The 22,576-nt window shown below is 33.4% G+C and overlaps 2 protein-coding genes across 3 annotated transcripts; both read left to right on the top strand.

Annotated features, from left to right (window-relative positions):
- Window positions 1-667: 667 nt before the first annotated feature.
- Window positions 668-5,152, top strand: LOC132636918 (acetylserotonin O-methyltransferase-like). Its single transcript, XM_060354004.1, has 3 exons — window positions 668-1,060; window positions 1,530-2,076; window positions 4,723-5,152. The coding sequence occupies exons 1-3, from the start codon at window positions 849-851 to the stop codon at window positions 5,029-5,031; spliced, it is 1,068 nt and encodes a 355-aa protein (XP_060209987.1). The 5' UTR covers window positions 668-848; the 3' UTR covers window positions 5,032-5,152.
- A 5,192-nt stretch (window positions 5,153-10,344) lies between these two features.
- Window positions 10,345-21,493, top strand: LOC132636917 (protein FIP1-like). 2 transcript variants are annotated; one of them, XM_060354002.1, is made up of 14 exons: window positions 10,347-10,496; window positions 12,960-13,051; window positions 13,140-13,244; window positions 13,392-13,441; window positions 14,394-14,460; window positions 15,361-15,433; window positions 16,799-16,854; window positions 17,310-17,410; window positions 18,045-18,125; window positions 18,452-18,514; window positions 19,323-19,382; window positions 19,642-19,734; window positions 20,886-20,948; window positions 21,049-21,493. In XM_060354002.1, exons 1-14 carry the CDS (start codon window positions 10,441-10,443, stop codon window positions 21,133-21,135), a joined length of 1,047 nt encoding a protein of 348 aa, XP_060209985.1. In that variant the 5' UTR covers window positions 10,347-10,440; the 3' UTR covers window positions 21,136-21,493. The 2 variants fall into 2 exon arrangements, with proteins under 2 accessions (XP_060209986.1, XP_060209985.1); XM_060354003.1 differs by lacking the exons at window positions 14,394-14,460; window positions 16,799-16,854 and having other exon boundaries at window positions 10,345-10,496.
- The last annotated feature ends 1,083 nt before the right edge of the window (window positions 21,494-22,576 follow it).

Here is a 22,576-nt window from a genome sequence, read left to right as displayed (position 1 = left end):
TTATTATTTAAAAAAAAAAAACAAATTGAATTGCATATTATTTAAAATATTTTTAAAAATAAAACCGACGTCGTCCGTCGGTTTTATATTAATTTTTTTTTAATAAAACCGACGTCGCACGTCTTTTTTTTTGCGGATATATATTTTCAAAATTTTGCCAAAAAAACCGACGTCTTCCGTCGGTTTTCTAATTAAAATAATTAAAAAAAATAGAAATGTAAAAAGCCGACGCAGGGAGTTGGTTTTCCGTCGGGTTTTTAAACCGATGCAATGCGTCAGTTTTTTGGCAGTTTTTTAGTAGTGAATCTTGATTTATTTAGTTTATCTATGTCTTTTAGCTGCTAATTAATTGTCTTTTTGTTATGCTAGAGGCTCACCTCCGATTTTACCTTCTACCTTAACTTTTTGTATCATAATTCCATCCACACCTTACTTTTTCTTTGTAATATGATAAGTTTATTCATCATTATGAAACGACAGAGAACGATACTGTCTATCCGACCTTTGTATACCTCAAAGTAATACAGTATAATATAAAGTAATGCGATACATTATAATGAAACGATACGTAATAACCATCCAAACAAGCTGATAATATATAATTCTGAAAGTTTATAAATATTCACGTGATGAAAAGTGCATAGCCAAGTAAGTGAATGTTAAATCTTCTAAGTCCGATATCACTCGGACTGAAACCAAAATTTGCCATAGATGAGGGACCAAAAATGATAATAGCCCTAAAGTAATTGAAGGATTCTTAAAGCTATAAATAGCTGAATGATCAGTCAATGAAAGTAATACCAAGAATTAGCATAAGAGAAAAGAAACAACATTAAGCTTTCTTCATCATGGGTAAAGAAACAAATGGAGAAAACCAAGATTCTCAAGCCCAAACAGATATGTGGAAGTATGTGTTTGGTTTCACAGAAATGGCTGTGATTAAATGTGCCATTGAGTTGGGAATTGCTGAGTTCTTGGAAAGCAATCAAGAACCTGTTAGCCTAAACCAACTATCTGCTGCACTTGGCTGCTGCTCTTCTTCACTCTATCGTATCCTAAGGTATATTCGGATACAGTCACACTTCTCTATAATAATACTTCATTATAATGGTTAAGTTTTTTCAGGACTGATTTTTCATGTCATGTTAGATGTTAGTATATTGTATATTATTTATAACATATTTCGCTATATATAGCAGCTAAAAATATTCGTATAAACGGCCTCATTATAGAGAGGATTGATTGTAGTTTGTAATTCAGAGTTGTTTAGTATTCAGGAAGATCACTCAACAAATAGAAATTAAGCAAGAAAGTCATTTTTCCTTTGTTTTGTACAATATAACAGAACTATGTTTTATCATTAACACACAAAGTAACTCACTACACTGATCAGGTGATATATCCGGCAACTTAGCAGATGTGACAATACTTTTTAGAGCTAAAATCACAAAACATTAAAAAGAAAGTATGACACGTAAATTAAGATAGAGGAATACATGCATATGTATCTAAAAACTATATTTTTACAGGTTCTTGATTAACCGGGGAATATTCAAGGAGACATCAACCAAAAACGGCGAAACCAGCTATGTTCAAACCCCCCTTTCCCGCCTTCTCCTTAAAGAAGGCGGGAATAGCATGGCTGCTTTCGTGCTATTCGAAAGCAGCCCCGTGATGCTGGCACCGTGGCATAATCTTAGTGCACGTATTTCGTCAAAGGAGAATAATATGTCTGCATTTGATGCTGCACACGGAAAGGATGTGTGGAAGTACGCAGAAGCTGATTCTGAACACAACAACCTCCTAAATAATGCGATGGCTTGCGATGCAAGGGTGGCCGTATCGGCGATTATCAACGGTTGCCCTGAGATATTCGAGGGGATTAATACTATGATAGATGTTGGTGGTGGTGATGGAACAGCTCTTAGATTATTGGTGGAGGCTTTTCCATGGATTAAAGGGATTAATTTTGATCTCCCTCATGTTGCCTCTGTTGCTCGTCAATCTAAAGGTGTTTCACATGTTGGAGGTGACATGTTTAACTATGTTCCAAAAGCTGATGTTGCTTTCCTCATGGTAAGTAGATCTATATTTAATAGTAGTCATTTTGATGGATTGAACATATTAATATTTAGTATTTAAAAATAATATTCCCTCTGTTTCAATTTATGTGAACCTATTTCATTTTTAGTCTATGCCAAAATGAATGACCTCTTTTCTAATTTGGAAATAAATTAACTTTATGAAATGATTTACAGCCACACTAATATTCAAGACTTATTTTGAACCACAAGTTTCAAAAGTCTTCATTCTTTCTTAAATGTCGTGCCAAGTCAAATGGTAGTAATTAAGTTATTTTTTTTTATAATCATGTCCCGACTAGTTTGTGGTAAGAGGTACTAACTCACATTAACACGATATCGAGCAACTCCGTTCATTAGGACTTGAATATAGGGCTATTTATCGGGCGGATTGGCGGATAACTACGCTTAACGGTTTGGCTTAACAGTTATCGGCTTTTAAAAGTACTAATCCGCTAGCCAACCGATAAGATATCGGTTGGTTCGGTATCGGGTTAGCAATTATCGGACGGTTATCGGGCAGTGGATCGGTTAAATTACGTAACTACTTTTTTTTTTTTGCCTTGAAAGACAAATGTTTTATTCATAATTTAACAACTAGGAAGTCAATTAAGCCCCATAGCACTTAACAGTTAAGAATTCACAAGTTTAATCTCAACCTTTCCGATGGTGATCACTTCACCACCTTTCTCTGGAATCACAATTATTGCAATAGTAACTTCCAACACAAAATAATAATAGTAATAATAATAATAATTATAATAATAATTTATGGTTAATGGAAGAGTTTACCGAAGATAATTACTGATGGTTCAAACTTTTCACTTTAATGCTTTAGCTTTAGATTTTAGTGTTTTAGGTTTACAATACATATTTTATATGTTTAGGGGTAAAAATATAAATATGATAAATTCTTAACGGGTTAACGGTTTGCCCAATAAGAAAATTATGTAATCCGCCCCCTATAAGCCGTTAACTACAAAATTTTAATCCAATTCCCCAACCGCTAATCCGATAGCCCACTACTAATAAGCTAATAAGCCAATTTTACGATTGGGTTATCGGTGGCGGTTCGATTTTGAACAGCCCTACTTGAATACATAGAAAAAGATCACTAAATATTTGTTGTCTTCGCTGGTGATTTTTCTAAATATAATCTTATATATGATGCCCAAACTGGTGGGGTTTAGATAATGATTCAAGGTTGTTATATGTCTTTTTCAAAAATTGTATCAAATTATATCTTAAACAACAATATATTAAAAAGAAATAGTGTTAGATACATAGATGCATGTAAGTTCCCTTCAATTAACTAGAGAAATGTTCTCAAGTAGTCAAGTTGGTACATTAATTTGGAAAAAGATAATTTAGAGTACTATTTTTTTAATTTATAAATTTTGAAACACTGTACTAATAGCTAGCTTCTCAAAAGGTACATACTAATTAATACAAAAAATTCTTACATTTTGAACAAGCTCTTTATAAGAATTTCATATTGTTGTTTAGCGAACTATTTTGTGTCTTTAAATTGTTCTTAACTTTTAAACAATTGATATATTTGTTTATATTACCCTTTTAATACTAAAAACGCTTATTTTTGACAAACTTTCCATTAGAAATTAGCTCGTCGTCAAGGAATTTCTGATGAAAAGTCTGTCCATCAGAAACGTTTCTGACAAGCCAATTTCCAACAGACTGAAGGTAGAAAACACAACTGTTATTTTTGCTGGTTTAACGATGTTCGGACGGTACTTAATGGTTGTGTGAAAATGGGTGTTTTCGGTGGAAAATTGTGGTGTTGGGACTGGTTTTGAGGTGGTGCGATGGTGTGAGTATTGACGGGAAAAAAATCTTTTTTAGGAGAAGTTGTAGCTGCTATGTATCTTCCTTGCTTAACTGCTGTTCACGTATTTTCTCTAGGTTAGGATAATTCTTAGCTGTTCACTTTTGTGTTGCTCTTAACTGTTGTTAATAGTATTGCTGCCAGGTTTTTTGTGTGTTAGCTGCGGCTGAATATATGTGTATGTATGGCTGCTGATGATGATGTAGGTCTAGGGTCGGTTTTTATCTTTAGTTATTTATAGTGTGTTTTAGGTGTAGGGTATGTGGAAGGTTTTCTCTTTGTCAATTTTCTCAAAATGACCCTTGTGATTAAAAATATCTTGGGAAGAAAGAATAAAATGTGCTTTTTGTGTGGATAGAGTGGAATTTTGCCAAGTGGTTATACACTATTAGTTCTATTTTTTATTTAATTGATAAAAATACTACTCTTAATTAAAAAAGCAAGATTAAGAAAACTCAGTTACTTGAAACTTTTTTATTATAATCTTTAACTTGGAAATTAACTAAAATAGATTAAAAAAATATTTTTTGGGAATTTTTTTCTAAAAATGAGACTCTTTTTTGCGATATTAAAAAGTCCTGAGAGGGTTAAAAATCACGTGTCTACACGTCTAAAATTCATATTTTCAAAAAAAGTGTTTAAGAGATTTCCAATAGGATGTCCGTTGGAATTGACTCGTCAGAAACGTTTCTGACCAGTCAATTTTTGACGAATTTCTTCCGACATTCCCTTTTTTTTTTTTTTTTTAATATTTAGTAATTTTGCGTAACCTCATGTATGTTGAATATATTGTATTAGTGGGTTTTGCATGATTGGGGAGATGAAGAATGCATACAAATCTTAACAAAGTGTAGAGAAGCAATTCCAAAAGACAACGGAAAAGTGATAATATTGGAGGCTGTAATTGGTGAAAAAGAAGAAATTAAAGGAAATGAGAAGCTCAAGGATGTGGCTTTAATGTTGGACATGGTGATGATGGCTCACACAAGCAATGGAAAAGAGAGAACTGCAAAAGAATGGGCTTATGTTCTAAGTGAAGCTGGATTCAAGAGACACACTATCAGTCACATTAATGCTGTTCAATCTGTTATTCAAGCTTATCCTTGATTATTACTGTATCGAAAAGCGGATTCAGAATTTAAACGTTGTGTGTTCAGTCCTTAAAGTTCGTAATATTGAACCTATTGTATTTTTAAAATTATGAATTCAAATCTACTGTTTGTTGCAATATTAATGAATTTTTACATATAAATTTACATTCCATATCGAAAGTACTAGGCTAATGGGATTCAGATGAACTCAATGTTTGCATGCTGCATCAGACACTGATTGCATTTACTTTCTCTTATTAAAAAAGAGAGACAACAAAAAACAAAACTTGAAAATGTTGATGTGTGATTTCAATCTAAACTTGAAAGACAAAGAATGAAAGTGTTGTGAATATGTATTGATCTCTCATTTTTTATTTTTTTATTTTTTATGTGACAATGTTTGATTGGATACAATATACTATAAAAAAGAAGGAAAACTTTGAGCGCATACCACAAAATAACCTTTAAACTATGGTTATAAGAGAATTCCATTTAATGATAATAATAAAAATTTAAAATTAAAGAATTTTCAAATATATATGGTGTCATTCTCTTTTTAATAAAATCAAGAGAAGAGAAAATGTCATACAAAGGGTGGGTTTAATTCGGTGGAAAATATTTCTCAAAATTTTCATGTTTCGTTGGTAAAAATATTCTGATTTTATTTATTTAAGGTTAAAAAATTCTGACTTTTTTGATGCAAGTATGGAAAACAAGTTCCATTGATCATCAGTGGTATCTAAACAAAATTTCCCTTTTATGTATATCCATCTTGAACAATAGACAATGAATGGTATCAAGGTTATTAGATGTTGATAACAATGTCATTTATTGATAAAACAATTTATTCGAATAGGAAATTTGATATTTATTTATAAAAGAAAGTTATTATCCTCTTTTATTAAAATTATTTTTCTTCAAATAAGATATTTTTCATGGTTTAAAGTAACTAAATATGCACATAATAAAAATTTAAGTTATGTAAACAAATTGTATAAAACTTTTATATCATCTGTGTAGTTTAATTTACGATAGTAGATAATTATTTTTATCAATTTACGAATTTACCAATTGAGGTTTACTATAAATAGTTACAAGCGGCTTAATTGTCTAATACTTTGTTATACCATAAACTTAAACTCATAAAATAATCTCTATCGAGAAAATTACAAAAAAGGTCCTTAGGTTTAGGTTTAGGATATGTTTAAAATAATCCCTCAGATATACTCTTGAGCAGTTTTGGTTCATCGATTTTTTCAAAGGTGCGGACTTTTGGTCTTAGTAAAAATATTTAGTAAATTTTGATTGTTAGATTTAACAACAATTCATCAAAAAAAAAAAATAATTAACGGGATCTCATATTTGGAGGTGCAGTCTTTTGTATATTTTTTGCCATTTTAATTTATTTCTGGTGTCTAGTGTAGTTTTTGCTATTTTTATTTATTTCTGGTGGCTGGTGCAATTTTTGATGTTACAATTTCTAATATTTGACGGGATTTTCATGATGTTTCTGATTAGAATTATTTTTCATACTTTTCGTTAAATAAATACTCAAAATTTATTAAGTATTCAACGGAGACTAAGAATTTCACATTTAATATATTTTGAAGAATCAAAACTGCTCGAGGGCACTTTAAGGATAAATATCTTAAAAGGTTACTCAACTTTGAGAAATTATTTAGCAAAGTCATTGAACTTTGCTACATATCAATAAAATCATTCAACTAAATATGTCATCAAAAAAATATGACATGACAATATTAATTTTTTTTTATGCCATGTAGACATGGACCCCACAAATTAAAAAAAATCATATTTTAATACCTCAACATATACCCACCAACCCTTCATTTAAAGCTCATTTTCTTTGTTGTTTCTACCTTATTTTTATGTGTGCTCTTATTTTTTTTCTTGAAATTATTTTCTTATTTATTTATTGCACTGTCCTTCTTTTTAGCTTCTACAATCTTTCTTTTCGGCTCTATTTTCTTATCTTTCTACTTTGTTTACGTATATCTATTTAATAGATAAGACTTACTCATACAAGATATTTACACCAAATCACTATGTATGAATTTTATTATATTAAGAAATAAATAAATAAAAATACATATTAATTAATCATAATTAAAGAATATATAGAAACATGTGAATGTTATTATTGGTCTGGCTAGAAGGAAGAGGCCACATAGGACCGATTGGACCCTTTCCGTTTGTAAGCAACAACTTTTTTTTTCACCCAAAAAAAAAACCAACTACAATTTTTTTGTTAATATACATTGGAACTAAGGTTAAAAATAAATCCGTTGGCATAAGTGTGTTCAATGAGTCAAATGAAATTTAACAATTTAGCTGTCACGTAAAGTGTCTAAAGAGATTAATTTTTATACATTAAATTTTAGAAAAAACTGAAATGTATATCCAAAATTAAAATATGAATTTATTTTATTTGTGCGGTCCATGTCTACATGGCATAAAAAAATTGTTTAATATTGCCATGTCAAATTTCTTTGATGACACATTTAGTTGAGTGATTTTATGAGAGTAAAGACCAAAGTTGAGTGATTTTATTGATATGTAGCAAATTTTAGTGACTTTGCCACATAATTACTCAAAGTTGAGTGACCTTTTGAAATATTTACTCGTACTTTAAGTAACCATTTTTGTCAAATTTTTTTTCTTCAATTTTACGGAATAAAAGAATGAAAAACTACGGAATAAAGGAATGAAAAACAAGGAGAAAAAAAGAAAAAAAGAATCTGAATTAGCTATGAAGGAAGCCAAATAAAATGGTTTTGAAGAACTGGGAATATTGAAAAGAAAAAAAAAAGATGTCTAAAGAAATACACTCTTCTTTAATTTCTACATCAGAAGACGAAAACAATCTCTAAGTGCTAATTTTTCCAATTTATTATACTTATTAATATCGTTAATCCGAGTTATCATTTATTTGTCTTTGCTGTGGTACTTGTAATTACAAATATAACATTGTTTGTTAATTATCTGCTACACAAATACTCGTAATTTATTAAATCATCTTTTCCTAGCCCAGCAGGCTGAAAAAAAAAATTAACAAAAATGATCCAAAGGTAGGTTCAATATAGTCACTTAGGTACGCACTTAACAATTATGATCCTTTAAGTTTGTCAAAGTTAACACTTCTAATCTTCATCAAATATTTATCGGATTTTGTCTGTTAGATGTGAGGGGAACAATAGAAAAAAGAAAACTAGCAGGAACTCTCATTTAGAGGTACACTTTATGTGGTTTCTGCTATTTTTAATTTATTTTTAAAGTTTGGTGCAGCTTTGTGAATTGTGAGGTGTGGTTTCTGCAATTTTTATATTTTTTATATTATATTATATTTTTTTAGTGTCTAGTGTAGTTATTTGTGTTGCATGTTTTAGGATTTGATGAGACTTTCTTGGTATTCATAGTTAAATCTCTTTTTCATAATTCCCGTCAAATCTAACAGTATTCGATGAATATTTGACGGAGACTAAGTAGGCATTTGGCCATAAAAATCAAATAATTTCACTTTATTTGAAAATTTTGAAGTTGGAGTTGTGTTTGGTTATAGTTTTTGAGAAAAAATATTTTGTTGTTTGAATATAAAAAAAAATAGGATTTCAGATGTTTTCCAATGTATTTGGAATTTCACGGCCAAATGCTTATTTCCAAATAAAGTGAAAAAAAAATCAGAAAAAAGTGAATAATTCTCGTGGCATTGTTAAACTTTTAACAAACTTAAAAGACCAAAACCGTTAAGTATATACTTAAGGGACTATTTTGTACCAATCCTCAAACAGAAGGGACCATTTTTGTTATTTTCTCAAGGAATAAACTGGTTGAGAAGAACTGAAAATATTGAAAAAGAAAAAAAATGTCTACGGAAATACATTCTTCTTTAATTTCTACATCACAAGACGAAAACAATCTGTAAGTACTAAATCCATCAATTAATTGTACTTAAATTAACATCATTAAATATGGAGTTTTCATTTATTTGTCTTAGCTGTGGTACTTGAAATTTCAATTATAGCATAGTCTGTTAATTATCTGCTACACAAATACTCCTAATTTATTATATCATCTTTTCCTAGCCCAGCAGGCTGAAAAAAATAACAAAAATGATCCAAAGGTTGGTTCAATATAGTCACTTAGGTATGTACTTAACAGTTTTGATCCTTGAAGTTTGTCAAAGCTAATACTTCTAGTCTCGGTTAAATGTCTATCGAATTCTATCGGTTCGATGTGAAGAGTATTATGGAAAAAAGAAAATTAGCAGAATTCACATTTAGAGGTATAATTTTTTATAGTTTCTACTATATTAATTTATTTTTAAAGTCTAGTGCAGCTTCGCGGAGTGTAATTTTTGCTACTTAATACTTTTAGTGTCTCGTGTAGTTTTTGTGTTGCATATTTTAGAATTTGATAAGACTTTCTTGGTGTTCATAGTTAAATCTTTTTTTATAGTTCACAAATCTAATAGACAGTAATCGATAAATATTTGACGGAGACTAATTGTTAATTTTTGACAAACTTAGAAGCTGTTTGGCCATAAACACCAATTTTTGACACTTTATTTGGAATTTTTGAAGTTAGAGTTGTGTTTGGTTCTAGTTTTTGCAAAGAATATTTGAATGTTTGAATATACTGAAAAAAGTGAAAATAGAGTTTTATGTGTTTTCTAAATACCAAATACAACTTTTTAATGGTCAAAAACCGATTTTCAAATAAAGTGAATTTTTTTTTCCCGGGAAAAGTGAATAAGTCTCGTGGCCAAACGGGTCTCAAAGACCAAAACTATTAAGTATATACTTAGGGATTGTTTGGTACGCGGGATAAGGTGGAATATCCAGGGATTAACTTTGGGATAAACCTTATACCTTGTTTGGTTGAAGGTATAATTTATACCTTCAACCAAACAAGGTATAAAATTTATCCCAAAGTTGGTCTAGGATAACCCATTTTATCCCATTAAGGTTGGTATTATTTTATTCCACCTCCCATATTGGGATAAATTAGTCCGCGTACAAATGATCATTTGGTAAGCCAAATATGGTGAGATATCCCCGTATTAAGTTTCGGATTAAGTTTACGCCTTGTTTGGTTGAAGGTATCAGGGATAAATTTATACTTTCAACCAAACAAGATATAAAATTTATCCCAAACTTAGTCTTGGATAGCCCATTTTATCTCATCAAGTTTGATACTTATTATTTTATCCCACCACTCAAGTGGGATAGATTAATCTAGAAATTATAATTCCAAGACAATAATTCCGGAATAACTTAGTCCATGTATCAAACGACCCTTAAGGGACTATTTTGAAGCGATCCTCAAATTTAAAGGGACCTTTTTTGTCATCTTCTCAAGGTATAAAATGGTCTTAATGAACTGAAAATATTGAAAAGAAAAAAAAATGTCTACGGAAATACATTCTTCTTTAATTTCTACATCACAAGACGAAAACAATCTGTAAGTGCTAATTTCTTCAATTAATTATACTTATTAACATCATCAGTTTTCTAATTTTCATTTTAGTTGTCTTTATTTTGGTACTCATAATTTCAAATGTAACATAGTTTGTTAATTATCTGCTAAACAAATACTAGTCATTTATTAAATAATCTTTTCCTAACTCAGCAAGTTGAAAATCAGTAAATAGTTGTACATTTATTTGTTATGTAATTGGGGATTTGAACTGTAGTTGAGATCATGGGGTATTGTACTTTGGTTGAGCAAACCTTAAATTTGGGAAAGTCAAAGGGTGGTGTTATGATGGTTTGGAAAGGTTGCTTGTTGTGTGCCAGTTGTCCCTAGTTGATTAAAAAGAGAAATAGTTTATTCCCTCTGTTCTTAAATGAATGGTGTTTTAGGCTATGTTGCTCGGACTCTCCAAAACGGATGCCGCACCCGTGTCGGATACTCCAAAAATGCACTACTTTTAGAGTATCTGACACGCACCCGTCACCATTTTTAAAGAGTCCGAGCATTTAGGGGTAAGTTAGTAAAAACACTCTTAATTTTCTAGGAATGAGCAATTTCTTAAGGAGGGTGCATAAGCTAAAAACAACACTTAGTATGAAATGGAGGGAGTAGTGTTTATAGGATGAGTGGGCTCTACCACCTAATAGATTAGCCTTTTGGGTTGGCTTCTCTTGTTGAGGCTATAACAATTGGTATCAGAGCAGGTCGATCGAGACTTGGAGTGGTCGCTTAATAGACCACTAGGAGTGGGCCTTGATCTAGAAGGGTGATAGATGTGCCCCAACTAGTAGAGTGCCAGGAGTGGTAGCCTGGATCCAAGAGGGGTGCCAGCTGTAACCAACTGAGCTCAATAAGGAAAAAAAAAAGAAAAGGAATGAGATGTTGTACTTTTCGATTGTTATGAAATTGGGGATTTGAACTAGTTGAACTCACAGGAGCACTGTACTTTGGTTGAGCAAACCTTAATTTAGGAAAGTCAAAAGGGCGGCGTTATGATGGTTTGCAAGGGTTGGCTGTTGCGTGTTAATTGACACTCATTGATTAAAAAGAGAAATAGTACTAATGTGTTTATAGGATGAATGGGGTTTCCCACCTGATAAGCTAGTCTTTAGGATTGCACTCTCATGTTTGGTCTATAACAATTGGTATTAGAATAGATCAATCAATGTTGGAGACCGAGACTCGGAGTGGTGGCTTGGACCCAAAAGAGTGGTGGTGCCAGCTGTGACCAACTGAGCGCAATAATAAAAAACTAGACTGAGATGCCAATTGTGACCAACTAGGCTAGAGGGGTGCCAAGAGTTGTGTCCTGGATGAAAAAAGTGGTGTCAGTCGTGACCAACCAAGTCGTTGGCCCTCAAGCGAGGGCGATTTTCATGTGGCAATTGTTCCTCATTGATTAAAAAGAGAAATGGTAATGAGTTTATAGGCTGACCTAATAGGGTAGTCTTTTTGGTTGGGATCTCTGGTTCAATCTATAACATTGCCCGTAAGGGATTTCCTAGTGGTTGAAGAGCTGAGTAACAACCTTGGGACCAAGGTTGGAATCCCGGTAGATACGACACGAGGTGAGTTTCCTCCAATCTAATTAAGCTTGGAGGGGTAGAGTTACCCGATACTTGCACTGATAGGTGGTAGCATCTACCTAACAAATTAATAAGGAGTCTTCATGTTGATTCAGATGCAATTGTAATAAAAAATAATAGTTTGCAAGGGTGCTATTGTAAATTTTGATTGACTGAGAGAAAGTTTTATGTGTTTGTGTTTGACTAGGCACGGAGTTTAAGAAAACAGAAAGACTTCTGGATCTTATGGCTTAAAACAAACTTGAGACATTTATGTTACTATAAATCATCTCATTAAGGGTAAAATGAGAAATTTAAAGCTAACTATTTATACATATATAAAGGTGTTATTTTTTTTTTGGGACAAACTAAAAACGAAAGTATGCCACATAAACTGAGAACAGGGAGTTGGTGATTTCTTCTCATGTTAAATCCTCCAATACTAAATTGGTTGGGACGTCGCCGACTAGGTATGTGCAACAGCGGCTTGGAATGAAATGGGTGTAAATAGAATAGCCTGGATGTAGAGGACTCATATAGTCTATCCCATCTAGTTCGGGATTGAGGTGTAGTGATTGAATTTCTTCTATAAGCGCCTTCCAAATATTGAATGATTTTCTGTTGCAAAAAAAATATTGAATGATTTTCTTATAATTCTGTAAGTGACTATAGTCTAGTGGTCTTTAAAGGTGGAACCTAGACACTAAGAAGGCTGTAATTTGTAAGGGGTGAACTTAGGATGATATACAGGTTGCGTAAGCAAAGTAGAGATGTCTCTAGGAAATCATATGACTATTCAAGTTAAATGCTGAGACTGAACAACAAGTTCTTCCCATTTTGACTTAATAATTCAGCTTCTCTTGTTATGCTGCTTGTTCAACTGTAGGTTCGTGGACGTACTGCATGAAGCACCTCTATCTGGTCATAGGAAGCCTACGAGCCTTATTGGGAGTATTTTCTACTGTTTCTTATTGGCAAGTATTACTTCATGAATTCTTTGTGGCTGTGACAAAGATGCAAATTTAGCCACCTTCTAGGTGAACTAATCATGACAAATTCTAGGCAGGCTTTGCTATTTTGGCAGTGGGAGCTACATGGATATTTCATCCTATAGAAAGATTAGTGTTCCCACTTCTTTGCAGTTTTAATGTTGCCCTCCTTGTTGTCACAGGTGAGCTATGAAGTCACATTCTCTGGCTTCTTTCCTTTGCTTTCAGCAAATCATAAGATTTAAGTCTTCTGCATTTCATTCTATTTTTCCAGCAAGTGACTTCCCTGTATAGTTCTATGCCTAAACAGAAGTGTTTGATATCTGTAGGCATTATTCAGCAATATTTGGTCTATCAAGTTAAGAAAATACGGTTACAGGTCAGCATTTCTACTATATTTTGATGATAAAAATATGTATCGAGCCCAGTAGCTTGGGATCGAGGTTTTGTTCTTGCAATGGCCATCACTGGAAGGGCAATATCAAGCTACCTTAGCTATAAACGAATATATTGCCTCATTGGATATACCTTTCATCCATACCTTGCCCTTCTCCTCTTCCTTCACTTGTGACATGTGCACAGAAGAAAGTATGGAGTTAAACATCTTTCCTTATAGATACTTAATTATCAAAAGGAAAAAAGGAATCTCTCCTTATATAATCTTGGTATAAATCATCTACTTGTGAAGTCTTCTGCATGTTAAATGATGTTAAGGTGCCAAAAAATTCATATTATTCAAGTGGCCTTTCCTTAGTATGCACTCTGCGGGGTGTGCAAAGTGGTGGGTACCAGTAAACTGGAGAAACAGATCAGTATAGTAGAAGAACCTGATATACAAACTGTATGGAATCAAAGGTTTCCCAAATGAGGTAGAGCATGATCTCACTGGAAACAAATTGTAGAAGGGCCGAAGACCTTGAGAATGGATCAAGAAATGATGAAGTGTACTTTTTAGCACTTAGTTGCTTCTAAGGTTGGTTTCGATAAGCAGAGGGAAGAGTTGAATCGCATATGGAATTCAAGCTTTGGTTATTCTTTTCCTTCTTTTTTCTATCTTGGGGGTACAAAGAAAGGTAAAGTCAGTTAAGCGAGTTGGCAACTTCTCTGCACTGCAATTCAGATGCATATTCTCAGGGTTCCTGGTATCTTTCTTTTGGTGAATGGGAGACTTCTGGTAGCACTAATTGGATAGGAATTAGATTTTACTGATATATTTCAGCTATCAAGATAGATAATTGCCCATCTTTATTTTAGTTCCTATCATTCAAAATCATATGTTTGATAAGCGACATTTTCTAAGATTTGCAATAATATGAACTTTAATTTTGTAGGGGTACTATATTTTCAGCCAGAAACTGAAGCATATTATTCGCCTACCATTTGCTACAATCGCATATGGTATGCATTACCTCGTTCTCTAGTTTGTCAGTCTTTTCTTTGTACTATCCTTTTTCTTAATTAGTTCTGGCCATCCCTACTGCAAATCTGTGGTCAAAACAAATCTTGCTATTAGTATTCAACTATTTTCTTTATGATGGTGGTGTCTAGGCCAGCTTAGGCATACCTCGAGTATTCCACTGGGTACCTGTTACTTCCTACCAACACAGATGTCTTGTAATTCTGCCTACTAAGACTTAGGCAGATGGGAAGAAATCATCTGCATGCTAACTAATCTGCTATAAATGTTACCAATAACAACAACAACATACCCAATGAAATCCCACAATGTGGGGTCTGGGGAGGGTAAAGTGTACGCAGACCATACCCCTATCTCGGAAGACAGGGAGGCTGCTATAAATGTTATCAATGAATCTAATTTACTGTTACCTAAAAAAATAAAAAAATGACACTAATCTGCAATAAATGATTTGCATCTCTGTTAATTCCTTACAGAATTACAATTATTTTCTATGTATGATCTGTTAATTTGCACATGGGGATCCAGTTTTGGACCTTCTCAACTCTCACTACAACTGCCTGAAGGGGAAAAGGAAAGCTGGGTAAATCTGAGTGAGAAGTAATTAACAAACTCTGAGCTTAAAAGATAATATTCATGAGATCAAAATGTGTGCATGAAACAAGCTAAGACCATTTTTTTTTTTCCTTTTTAAAGAAAAGCTTTACCGCTGTACTTTCTTGTCAGATTCTTCTGTTATCTGAATAATACTTCAGGAACTAGTAACTAGTTTAATTCTAAGTTGCTTTCCTAATTGTTTTTTAAAAAAATAAATAAATAAGAAATCATTTTTCTTTTGTTTGTTTTAAAATGGATATCCATTTGAAACACTTCAATTACAGGAACTGCTGCGATGCTGCTTGTCATGGTTTGGGATCCACATATTAGCATCCTTTCTATGCCGACACTGCTCAGGTTTACATTCCAAGAAATTGGCCGCATGGATTTTCTTAGTTATGCGCAGCTTCTTGCATAAAGAGATGTTTATTTAGCAACTTTCATTTGAAATGGTTCCTGGTGACTTTTTCCTTCTTAATTTGAGGATAATTTCTGACGTATTACATTAATGTTAAATCTAAGTTATGCTAGGCATTTTTAGTCAAGGTAGTATTTTAAGTCAGAGAGTTGGTTTTGTGGATACAATTTAAAAAAGCTTTCCAAAATCTTTAGGATTTCAAGTTTGGATACAACAACAACATACCCAGTGTAATCCTACAAGTGGAGTCTGCGGAGGGTGGTGTGTACGCAGCCTTACCCTTGCCTTGTGAAGGCAGGGAGGCTATTTCCAATAGACCCTCGGCTGAAGTAAAGCATATCAAATCAGGTATGAAAAGGAAATACAGTAGTGAAGAACCCATGTTGAAAGTAATGGAGAAAAGAACAGTAGCAACAACAGATAATACGATAACCAAAGCAAAGGAAACAACATATGATAATAAAATCGAAGAATAGGATAACTAAAGCAATTTCAAATACGGACGCATGAATGGGAATAAATAACTTTATTTCCAATCCATATATAAGTTATATACGAGAAAAGGGAGACTCTCAAGGAGTCTTATATGGGAGTTTTCTGGAGCTTTAAGTATTGTCCGCCGGGTTCTAACATGAAAAAGGTAAATGAACTGATTCTCTGATTCTTATTTTTATTTGCTTTGTTTTGAAATAAGAATTAAAAAGGGAAACATCTTAACTATACTAGCTGAAATTTTCAGTTATGATATTTTCCAGAAAACTCTCACAACTGCCCAGTGTAATGAGGCATAGGGTAAAACCTAAACTGCTACCGTTCTCGCTTTGGTTTAGAGAGACTTCAAGGACTGAAAACAGTGAAAGTGGATTTGATATATCAATATGTTCTGTTGGATCCACAAAAGTTTGACAAAAAATGTCAGACTTGTGGGGCGGGATTTATATCCATTTATATTAGGGCATTAAATGAACTTCGTGAATGTGGCACGTGAACTTGATCTTAGTTCCCCAAAAAAAATGCATCTAAATCCTTAAAGTTGTCAATCACGGGTGGGAGAAGAAAGAACTTGTAGGTTTCACTGGTGAAGGCTCAATGCGAAGGTGCTTCTAGGCTTTACAATTTTCAAAATATTAGGACCTCACGTGTATATATATATATATATATATATATATATATATATATAGTCGCATTTCTGTTCCTTAGGTGACGTGCAGAGTTGTAGGTTGCATGTGCTATAGCAGTGGTATTGAAGTTTATAAGTTTATTCTTTCAATAGTTTCTTTGTCTTGATTGCTTCATTTTTGCAGGATTATCATGCTGACAGAAGTAGTATGTGTTAGTTCTTTCATGATAGTTTATATTGGTGAGTAACTAGAGGTGGAGCCAGGATTTGAAGTTTCATGGGTTTTGGAGTCTAATCTTTTTTAGTTACTGAATTCTAAATTAATAATTTGTACATATTCAATCGGTTTTTAAGACAAATACAGGGTTTGAACCAAAGTTATTGGGTTCGTCCAAACCCGTATCCGACACTTTTAACTCCGCCCCTGTGACTAACCTCCTTTATAGGTTGCTTTTAACAAGAGTCTGATTTCCTTGGTAAAATTTTATTGTTTTTAAACACCTTAATTGTCTACAGAAGAGTCATACAGAATTGCATGCTAGAGAGATGATGTTAAAACTTAAAGCCTCTTCATATTTGAGAAATGAAAATAATTCTTCTGGCTTCTAATCACTTATTAGAAATTCCAACCTGTTCTATATTATTAGAAAGTGCAGATGCAAAATAAAGTCAATTAAACCTTCTACTCTCTGCAGGTTATGTTCACCAATACAATTCATTGGATTCCCAACCTGATGTTTTAAAGTCACTTTATTCTCCACTTCAACCATCAAGTTCTCTGGAAGGTTTGAGGTACCTCTCAAGTTTACATTCTGATTATGGAGAAACATTTTGTCTAATAATTTGGTAACTGTCACTTTACCTTAAAGGAATGTTGGAAACCACTTAGTAATTACATGTCCGTGTAATTACTAGTACTTGCGCAACCTAGAAACTACACAATATAGTAATTACAAGGACCTGTGTTTGGCCATAACTTAATTACAGTGTAATTCTCAATGTCATGTTTAGTTGCATGTAATGACATAGTTCAATACAACAACAACAACATACCCAGTCTGATCCCACAAGTGGGGTATGGGGAGGGTAGAGGGTACGCAGACTTATAGTTAGTACCAACAGGGCTTTTGCTATGTGATTTCTATTTTGATCTCTGATATGGTCGAGCATTTGATAGTTGGAGAAGTGGGAGGCCTTTGGTGGATTAACTGATGCTAAAATAATAAATCTCAAATATCTTTTTGTGCTTTCCAAACCAATCGTTATAGGCAACATGATTGGTACTTTTATCATGTCAATGTGACGCTACCTTTATGGCCGCTGGATAGGACTTCTGAGAAGAGATTGAAGAATGCTTGACAGTTGCTTTACTGCTTCTTCTAGATGATAAAAATGATAATTTTGCTAAGAGCCTTTTGTTGTACAGGTACCAGGACGGTGGTCGACTATCAGATCAGCAGATGGCACTGTTGCAATATCAGCAAGAAAATATACACTTTTTGAGTGAGGAGGTATGCGATATTATTAAAAATTCTGAGATTTTGCTGGCAATGCACTTCCCAAACTTTTGGGGTTGGAGAGGGGGTAGAAGCTGGACTGTGGGCTGCTCCAGTTTTATTAGTTGGTGAATCAAGTAGCTAATAGCACATAGAAGTATATTAATTAGAAGTTGAGATTCTCCTGGTTTTCTTGGAAAGGGTGCACGTCTAGACATTTATAGATCTAGTCTCTTCAGGATATATATATCTGTTATGACCAAATAGATTTTAATCCTGATTGTTTCTTATGGAACTTTTTCTTTCTCTTCTCTTAGTTAATTTAATCCCTTTTCTTCTAGATTCTTGGACTGCAAGAAACCTTAAGCAAATACGAAAGGTCTAATGATGGTGGCGCACCTCAGGTATGTTTATCCTTGTCAATTGCCAATTCTGTATTATCTTAAAAAAAAAAAAAAAAAAAAAAATACCCGCAAGGGTGGCTCAGTTGGTTGAGCATGGGGCTTTCATAATGGAGGTCTTAGGTTCGAAACCCCCTGCCTATAACAATAGGGGATTTGCCTTCTGGGTCGAGCTCGTCGCACGGGGCTTGCCTAGTGCGGGTTACCTCTCCTGTGTGGTTTGCGAGCTATTGCACAGGAGCTGGGTTTATCCTGTGCGCACCCGAAGGGTAGCGGCTGCGGGTTCCCATGTCATAAAAAAAAAATAAAAAAAATTAAATGTACTTGTTGGGATGCAGGGCAAGTTAATTATATTTAAGCTATAAGAATAAAATAGGGGAAAAAAACTTGAGAAACATGAAACTTATAAGATCTCAGTGAGGTAGTGAGGTACTGTTGTCTGTTTAAGATGATCACCCAGCTTTTCTATCCTATTAGTAGAGGCATTAAATCTTAGCCCTGATTCTATCATTTTGACTTCTCATGTCAATGAGTTTTGACTAACTGTGTAAGTAGTATCTGTAGCAACTGAAAGAGAAAATAATTCAAAAAGAAGAAATATCATAGATGCTGAGAACAATATTGCATACACTAGCACTCACATCTTTTATGATTCTCTCGAGAATTTTTTTTTTCTGAAAGAAAAATTGTTAACTGTATAATATGGGACTGCTGATAATGAGACCAGCCATCTTGAATAGTTATTAATCACTAGAATTTGGGATTAAGTTTTGAAAGTGATGAAGTTAACGAGTCGTCTTGTTTCTGCCAGGTAGATCTTGCTCACTTATTGGCAACTCGAGATCAAGAGTTACGCACACTCAAAGCTGAGGTAACATGTGGCATGCTGTTTGTCCTTTTTCATTCCCAACAGACCTATGGTTCTGAATAGTACATGTGCAATTGCACGTCTGTTTTTGTGGTCTTCCTTTTGTGGTCTCCTCTCATTCCCTTTTTTGTTTTGTGGTGGAATGTTGTTTCTGATTAAGACTGTAATTTCTTTACTCAAAAAATTCTTTCTTTCAAACTGAAAGTCTAGCACAGCATGTTTTATCCTTTTACCTCTTCTACTAAGTACTTGTGTGTTGCAGATGAATCAATTGCAATCTGAGCTGAGGCTTGCTCGATCTATAATAGAGGAGAAGGATGCTGAGATTCAACGTATTCGCAACACAAACAATCAGGTGTGTTTTAAAACGCTTGAAAAGTCCAGTAACATTTTTGGGTCTGGAGAAGAAGTAATATATTTGGTGTACTTGCAGCTGGGTTTAATTCTTCTGGGAATGGTCTCTTATGTTAATTCTGACTTGCTTGCATCTTTTTCCTCTTCTTTTGTTAAGCAATTGGGACTTATTTGCTATTCAGAATAAAACTTATTATAAAATAACATTGCGGTATTAGCTTTTCATGTAGTCATTTATTGGACTAGTAAAAATGGGCCATTTTGAAATAATTTAGCACATTGATCAGACTGTACTTCTATATTTCTTGGGTCTCTCTGCTTCCGCTGTTAATTAGTTGTTGGTTGTCGGCTGCTGTATCTAGTTATATCTAATTTGTTAAATGTGCTCCATCAGGTGTGAGCCTAATATCTTGACTGTTTTTTTTTTTTCTCATTCTAGTTAACCCTAATTGTTATTCCAAATGTACCATTTAATATTAGCTGTATGACCAACTTATATTTAGGATAAACTAAAGTTCTTGCTTTTAACAGAAATACATTTGTTTCATGCATCTAAACTTTTTCGCAACGTGGTTTCCTTGTTTCACTTAAATTTGAGGAGCTCAAATTTTTAATCTTAATTGGATTGTCTTCCTTTGGTGTTCATTCTTTCAAGTGTAAACAATTACAAGAAAATGTCTTTGCCACCTTGGGACACAGTTAGATGTAAGAAGAGACAAATGATGATAGAGTCCAAACACACGTCATCCATTTATATGTAGTATATTAACTTCTGATGTAATACCATTCCAAATCTCTAGAATTTGGATATTCAATATAAACAGAGGCCATATTTACCATTGTATGTAACATGCATGATGTAACAGTTAGATATAAGGAAAGACAAATGATGATAGAGTCCCAAACACATCTTCCATTTATATGTATTATTAACTTTTGATGTAATCATTTATCGGCCTAATAAAATTGAACCGTTTTAAAAGAAATTATTATGTGTACTTTTGTACTGGTATAAGAGCCGTAGGTAGTAGTTAGTCACAACTAGGTTTATTCTATCTTCATTGTCTGTCTTGTATCGTATTCGGGCTCTGCCTTGATCTTGCCCTTTTCTACTGAAGTAGTTTGCATGACATCTCTCTCTCTCTGAAACAGTATGTAGAAGAAAATGAGAGACTTAGAGCTATTCTGGGAGAATGGAGCAACCGGGCAGCTAAGGTAGTACTTCATTATTTGTGATACATTGCTATAATATCGTCGTTTCCTTTTCCTCTTCACTAAAGTATTACACCAAATGTTTTTCCTGGCTGGATTAAAGCTCGAACGCGCTTTGGAGCTGGAAAGGATGTCAAACCTCGAACTGCAGAAAAAATTAACCACACTGAAAACTCGAACACGTCAATAGTTTCATCCGGACTAGCTGTGCTAGCTGAGCAAGTGGTTAATTTTTTAAACAGTTAGATCTTTTGTAATATTATGAAGAGAAGGATATCATTCTTGGACATGTACAGATTAAGCTCAACAATAGTTTGTTTGATGTACCATCTTTCAGACTTTCAGCTTTGTATAGTTTTTTCCACTGCCATTTCTCCCATATCTGTTCTTCCTATATTAGGCTGCTTTTGGGAAGTTCTAATGATTTGCTTTCACTGTAAATTAGTCATGTATTGCCATAGCCAAAACTTTGAAGGATGCTTCTCCAAAGACGATGTGCGCAACATTGGATGATATCGAAAGATCTGAGGTGGATTCATGATTTTAAATTTATGGGTTTTGGGTGTATTATTTATAGTATATATTAAGTGAAATTCTTAAGAGGAATATAGGGTGGATCAAAACCATTGGACTTTGACGGACCCGTAACTTCAACGGTAGATCCGCCTATCACCTAAAGAAAATCGAATAGTGGTTAGTCTCAAGGCAATGCTCTGCACTTATACAGTTATGGTCTTTTATCACATGGTGAAACCATGCACGAAGAAATGCATCAAGTTGGAGAAATGACATGCCAGTTGGTACATAACTACTTAAGAATGCTGGTCTCCCAAGTCTAACAATCCAAACTTTTTAAATGTTTTCTATTTTTTAAACTTAACACATAAGGTATATCTTATAATACTAACTTGTGTGGTTTGGTTCGATTTTTTATTAAATAAAAAAACCACCCTAACTTCAGGTGCGATATAATATACATTAAAGGTTTTACTTAAAAATAACTAGTTCGGGTTCAATTCAGTCGATTTTCAGAATTGTTTTAAAACTCGTAATGACATGTATGAATGACTACTTCTAAAAGTGATACAATACTTCCTTCACTTTCAATTTATGTGAAAATATTTAAGTGGACATAATTTAAGAATGAAAGGAATACTTTTTAAATTTGTGGTCTAAATTAAGCCATAAATATTTATGTGGATTTTTTTTTAAAATCCATCATCAGCCGCATGTTATGCCACGATTATTATCCACTAAGCTTCATATATAATCATTACTAGCTCTAGCTGATTGGTCTCGGAACCATCTTAAAAGAATTGAAAGACCAACAAGCAATTACATATATCGACATGGAATATAACATCCAATTTTTTTCTTAAGAATTCTTGAATAAAAGAACAGAAACATGATAGCCATGATAATACCACATAGTCAAAACCTTGATTTTCCAGTTGCAGTTGAAGTTGATTGATCTCTTTCCACACAGTACTGGATCTCTGCCAAATTATGTCTTTTAAAAAATCTTTTAGCAAGCAATAATTACCAAAACGGAGAGGGGGTGGTTGTTGGAAAATAAATCTCTCCAGACATGAGGGGTGGACATATCATGAAACGACTGGTTTGCTATCCCA

Source organism: Lycium barbarum, chromosome 4 (assembly GCF_019175385.1).
Source record: "Lycium barbarum isolate Lr01 chromosome 4, ASM1917538v2, whole genome shotgun sequence".
Taxonomy (NCBI): Eukaryota; Viridiplantae; Streptophyta; class Magnoliopsida; order Solanales; family Solanaceae; genus Lycium; species Lycium barbarum.
Note: the sequence above shows the minus strand (reverse complement) of the source record. Positions and strands in the feature narration are given on the sequence as shown.